Source organism: Gossypium arboreum, chromosome 13 (genome assembly GCF_025698485.1).
Source record: "Gossypium arboreum isolate Shixiya-1 chromosome 13, ASM2569848v2, whole genome shotgun sequence".
NCBI classification, from domain to species: Eukaryota; Viridiplantae; Streptophyta; class Magnoliopsida; order Malvales; family Malvaceae; genus Gossypium; species Gossypium arboreum.
Genome location: NC_069082.1, coordinates 90,265,393 through 90,271,027, shown reverse-complemented (window position 1 = coordinate 90,271,027; position 5,635 = coordinate 90,265,393). Strand labels below are relative to the sequence as shown.

The window sequence follows — 5,635 nt, the reverse complement described above, 5'->3', positions numbered from 1 at the left end:
GAAAGGCTTTGAGCCTAAATTACTGACAGCACAGCTGCATATTACTGTCCAATAATTTATTCGGTATTATTTGGAGTGTAGGGATGGGTGGGTTGATTATATCCCTACATGGAGTGTAGGGTTAGACGGAGATAGTATGTAGAGGCTGGTTGGGTAGGATTTTGTGACTGCATATCTGATACTGCTACTGTTACTGTGATATGCTAAGGCTCTACTGCATGACTGATTCTGTACTGAGGCGGGCAAAGGCCCAAATTGAACTGATACCGATACTGGAAAAGGGCTTAAGCCCAGACTGTGTTTGCCTATTTATTTGTATGGGGATTACACATTGAGTTTACGTAAACTCACCCCTTCAGTTTAATTTGTGCAGGTAACCTCCAAATTTGACAAATCGGTGCAGCGGAGGACTTGATGGTGGCCACATGACCTCTACGGATTTTCATTTTGGTTTGGAATTTTTATTGGTTATGGTTTAAAATGGCTAGTAATAAGAAAACTCAGGTTTTCAAAAGAAACGAACGTTTTAACAAAATACTCACAAATATGCAAACCTTTTTAAAAGCTCTTGCATTAAAGAAATATTTTGAAAACTTTCGACTAATAAAATAATACCATTTTAGAATTAATAAGTAATAATAAAAAGTTTCTAAACAGAAATTGTTTTAAGCAAAGTTACGATTTTCAAAGACACTACCATGTGACATCGCCTGATCCAACCGTAACGTCTAGGCAGGGTTTGGGGTGTTACAAATGGCCTTTGTTAAAGAGTTTGAAGATAAATGCATTAGATTGAAACACTGTTTGGAATTCCCTTGCCCGTAAGTCCACCTTCACTAGTTGGATACAACAATGTGTATGGCATATTGACCGGACCAACACGGTTCTTCAATTGCTCGTCGTTGTTCATCTCTACAATCCGTTCCTCTATCCCGGTAAGCCGCTTTCTGAATTCATCAAAAGCTGCAAGTGGGGTTTCGTCTGACGTCCATTCAGGGTTGGCTCTCTGCCCCAGATAAACCTCATCTGACGAATGCCTTGATAGGATTTCTATCAAGGATATTCCCAAAAGTGTCTGCAGTTGAGCAGTTATTGTTTTCAAGAAAACCTTGTCTGGGTTGGACTCTAGTTCTGTGTATTCTGGTGTTCCTTTCTCAGGCATGAACCGACGACTTATGGTCGGGCGGTTTGGAAGGTAGCCTGCATAAGGATATTGGCCAAAGTTAACTGCTGCATGGAGAGCCGAAGCCACCCATATGATAATGGTGCAAGAATCGATCAACTCTTCTCGAGTCTGCATTTTAGGCCACCATGGCTCATCTTTCTTGTCGCCATGGCCCTCCTCTCGGAGTTCTTTCCACCAGGCTTGAAGTTCAGGGTCTTGTTGGACCATTTCATCGGTCTTGTAGTAGAAGGAGCAATAATCTTTGACCCATTTTTCAATTGCAAACCAAATCTCCAGTCCATCAACAGCATATGGATAATCTTTTATCAACAAACGAAGACCATTTGGTGAACTCTTATCATCAACTGCAACTCCTCTGAATAGAGAAGATGAAAACATGTTATTTCTATATATAATCGAAAAACTTTATATACCCGTGTCCATCACGTATTCGAACATGGGTGCAAGGGTATGATTCTAAATATAGGGAAAAACTATTTGTATCAGAGCTAAATGTACCTTTTCATGAGATTTCTAGGAAGTGCCTGGTCAAACAAATTCCAACTCTTGTAAATTATAGATGACATTTCCATTGCATACTTTCCAGGAAAAACTGTTAATTCCAGGACACCACCTCCATTAATCAGAATCTGCCTAGCAAAGGCATTGATGTTCATCGTGTCCCGGAAGTGAGGATAGAGAAGCTTATAAATTGGATGAACTACACTAAGTTGTCGGTTCGTTGCAATCACGAATGGCTCCATTGTTGCATGAGTGTTCAGCCTGTAAATAGATTAAAAAAACCATAAACATAAACCATCCTCTTAGATCGAAGCTAATCGATGCATACATGCTATTTTATATATTCATACCAATGGCTTATGAGTTGATGAACACCAGAGTCATTTACAGCAACATAAGCTTTAGCCAACTGCCATATTGAACCTTCAACTCCATGTTCTGTAGGTGTGTAAACCTTGCTAACAGCACCTAGTTGATCCCCATCCGGATGTGGCAAACTCAATTCAATCACCAATGGCTTCAAAGTGCCATCATTGCGTAAAAGCAAGATGGTTCGAGATGCATAAGTCTTGGTTGTCGTAGTGTTTATCCTCCGCAGGTACGGCATAAGTGAATCATGATGATCCAATATGAATAACCTGTTGGTTCTCAGTGCCTGTTCAACCAAATCCTTTCAAGTTAAACTGATTTGAAAAGGATAATCCAAATAACATTAATTCTGGGGTATTCGAATTCTCACCTTTTCTACTGTTAGTCCCTCTAGGTTGTGCTCAATGTGTTCCTTGGTTATGGCACTGTTTTGATTACCATATACTTTTGGATCTAGGTTGCTTTTAGGAGGAAATTCCTGAAACCAGAGAATATATATATTTAACATATGGTAAATTTTAAGAATTGAACAGATTTCCAGATAAAAAAATTACTTGAAGAAGACGGATTATAACAGGGTTAACTCCAGCCAGCATTTCTCTGGCGAATTCTTCATCAGTCCTCCATGCAGTCTTACTGTCTGCTCCAATTCATTAAAAAATATCTAAGTAAGTAAATGACTGGAATCAACAATAAAGATATTTAACTCTGAAATTAGTAATACATTTAATGCAAACCTTGAATGACTTGAGGCACAGGAAATTTTAACAGTTGGGCTTCATCAGTTCGGAAAATTTCTTTGAGCATCTCCAAGGGGATGTTGTTGATGATATTGTCAAGCAAAGGTCCAGAAGGAAGCTTAACTCCACCATAGTAGAGTTTAAGAACATCCTCCAATGAGTCAAATTCGTTGTGAGTTTTATCAGTTAGATCTTGAAGCTCTGGGACTATGAATTGAACTATAGATTTCAGTGCATAAGCAAGGAAATCCGACATCTTCAAGTGTCCAAATCGTTCATCTCTTGGAACATAAATGTTTAAGCTCATCAAAAGTGGTATCCTACTCTCAGTCTTGGGATCTATTCGATTATTACAATAACAGCAAAACCTTGTCACAACAAATTCAATGATCCATTTATTCTTAACCCACATATATTTGGTATGGGATCCTCACCTGACTTGGCCGGAGGTCTACCAGTTCTTCCCCTACGAGGATAGGGGTACTTGGCAGATCCTCCGAGAACTGGGCGGGCATATTCGGGGCCCTTGTCGGGGTTCCCCAAATCATTGTAATAAGCGTAGTCATAGATACGATCCGATTCTTGAAGCTCTCCTTGGCCATTGCCTCTCAAGGCCATCAGCTCTTGTTCTCTGTATTGAAGCAGCGGCTTCGGCATCTCATGCGGAAGATACGTCTGAAAAAAAATCAAACATTTTAAACTACGATTTTAGCCAAAAGAAAAACTGAAACTCCCAAAGAGAAAAACAATCGAAGAACTGACCTTGTTAGTGAAGAAAACTCGAGGGTTATCGTATTTCTTGTCGGGATAAACCCAAGAATTGCAGACAAAGTGAAGCCGACCATGACCTGGAACATGTTCGAGGGTGAGAGTTTTGAGGTAGAACTCACTGTGATGATTGTTTCTAATGAGGAATGCTCCAGGTAATCCGATTTCCTCCTCGAAATCAAAGTTAACGTCAAATTTAGATTCTCCAGCCACTGCCGATGTTTCTGTAGAGTTCCAGTCCTCCAAATATGCTTCTTTCCCCAGCTTCCCTTGCAACCCATTATCTAAAAATATAAAACAAATTTAATTATTAGACTAGGACTAATATTAATTAGTGCTTGACATTTCATATGAAAATGCATTTTTTTTTACTGTTTACTGCATTATTATTTTCTATGCTAAAAGAAAAATCATTCCCTTGAACAGAACAAAAAAAAAAAAGTTCAATATATTTCATCAACAATGATAATAAAAAATTTCCTGAGGTTAAAAATGATATGTACGTGTCAGTGTATAAAAGGGTAGTGGTCGTTAATGAAGAAAAATAAAATAACTATAAACTATTGATTAACAATGGCAGGCTTTTGTTTTGACTTTAAGAGACAAAATAACAAATATGCTTTGATAAAATAATATTATTATTTTTCAGCTTCTTGGATGAAACAAAAAGAAAAAGAAATTCACCAGCATCGACTTGTTGAGAACTGATAAGCTGAAATGAAACTCTTTTGCCTAACAGCTCATGAAACCCATCAAGAAAAGATGCATGGAAGTCATTGAAATCCAAAACATTTTTCTTCATCAAAATAACAGTGCCTTTGATCTTTTCCGGTTTCATCTTCTTGTTCCCATTGTCGTCACCGGCTACGGCGTGGAGCAAATGGCTCAGCATCTCCGAATAACACTAAAAGAAAAAGGAATACAAGGACGGTGGTGGTGAAAGAATATGTTCGAAACTTGGTTTGATTAAAAGTGAAGACTTGAGATAAAAAGGGGTTGGGGCTTTGTAGGAGTATTTATAATGAAAAAGATGCCGACTGGGAAGTTTCATATTCTGTTTCATATTAGGGGTAGTAGTTTCGGTTAATCTTCCCTACAATCGAAGACTTTGGTTTACCTTTTTGTTTTAATTAAGCCACTTTCGCCTTTTTAACCTTATCTTATTTCATATTCTCTCTTTGAAATGACTCGCCAATGAAGCGAAGTCCTTTTTGGAGCCCATCCCAAAATAAAATATAAATATATGAAGCCAAGTCATATAAATAAATTGAGTGTGGGATCTAATGGGTGCTTTTTTTTTTTTTTTTTTGAAGTAAAACATAGTTAATCCATGTTTTAATTTTTTTTAAAATCATGTAAGTTTTAGTTTAGGGTTATGACCCCAAGCTAGATTGTAATCTAGAAACAGGGAAAGAGATTTTAGATATTATACTTATCAATAAAAAATTAGACATAAAAATTTTACTAAAATACGATATAAGATTTTATGAAAATAACAATAAAAACGAGAAATATTTGAATAAATCTTAATGTAATTTGATAATATATAATGTGATAAGCATTAATAACTTTTAGTTAGGTCATGGGGCACACCCTCTTGAATTAAAGTGAATAACCTAACAACAATCAATACATACAACACATAGATTTAATGACTTGTAGATGAGCTGTAGTACGGATACTTGTATTCAAAATTTAGATTTGTTTTAGAAGGAGATGGGACAACGGTATATGAAAGCTTTTCATCAATGTATCAGCATAAAATTTTGGTCATGACCTAATTAAATTAATTATTTTTTCTTTAAAAACAACTTAATAAAGAAGTATTAATTATAAAGGATTAGTGAAATAAAAATGAACCATTTCATTGAATATCTTTGATTTTTATTATATGAAATAGAAAGTTTGATTTAAGTTGTAGTCGTCTTTGATGGACAGACAAAGTCTTTCCTCTTTTTTTTTCTTGGTTTCACCATTTTCTTCGTTTGTAAAAAAAAAAAAACGTGGACGACTAAGTCAATTAAAAGATAAAGTAAATAAATTATTATTTTATAGAAACCAAGACCAAATA

General features: G+C 36.3%; 1 protein-coding gene across 1 annotated transcript; it reads right to left on the bottom strand.

Annotated features, from left to right (window-relative positions):
- Positions 1–646: 646 nt before the first annotated feature.
- Positions 647–5,075, bottom strand: LOC108464242 (probable linoleate 9S-lipoxygenase 5). Its single transcript, XM_017764428.2, has 9 exons — positions 4,249–5,075; positions 3,559–3,848; positions 3,231–3,471; positions 2,794–3,135; positions 2,611–2,696; positions 2,427–2,534; positions 2,038–2,342; positions 1,685–1,948; positions 647–1,541 (listed from the first exon to the last, which is right to left on the bottom strand). Exons 1-9 carry the CDS (start codon positions 4,454–4,456, stop codon positions 788–790), a joined length of 2,598 nt encoding a protein of 865 aa, XP_017619917.1. The 5' UTR covers positions 4,457–5,075; the 3' UTR covers positions 647–787.
- Positions 5,076–5,635: the final 560 nt, after the last annotated feature.

Bases quoted from the DNA above. Each gene is read 5' to 3' on its own strand.
- LOC108464242 (XM_017764428.2), bottom strand. From the start codon at position 4,456: ATGCTGAGCCATTTGCTCCACGCCGTAGCCGGTGACGACAATGGGAAC. The intron at 3,849-4,248 runs GTGAATTTCTTT...TTATATTTTTAG, and splicing joins TTCTCAACAAGTCGATGCTG to ATAATGGGTTGCAAGGGAAG. The intron at 2,697-2,793 runs GTTTGCATTAAA...GAATTGGAGCAG, and splicing joins TGTGCCTCAAGTCATTCAAG to ACAGTAAGACTGCATGGAGG.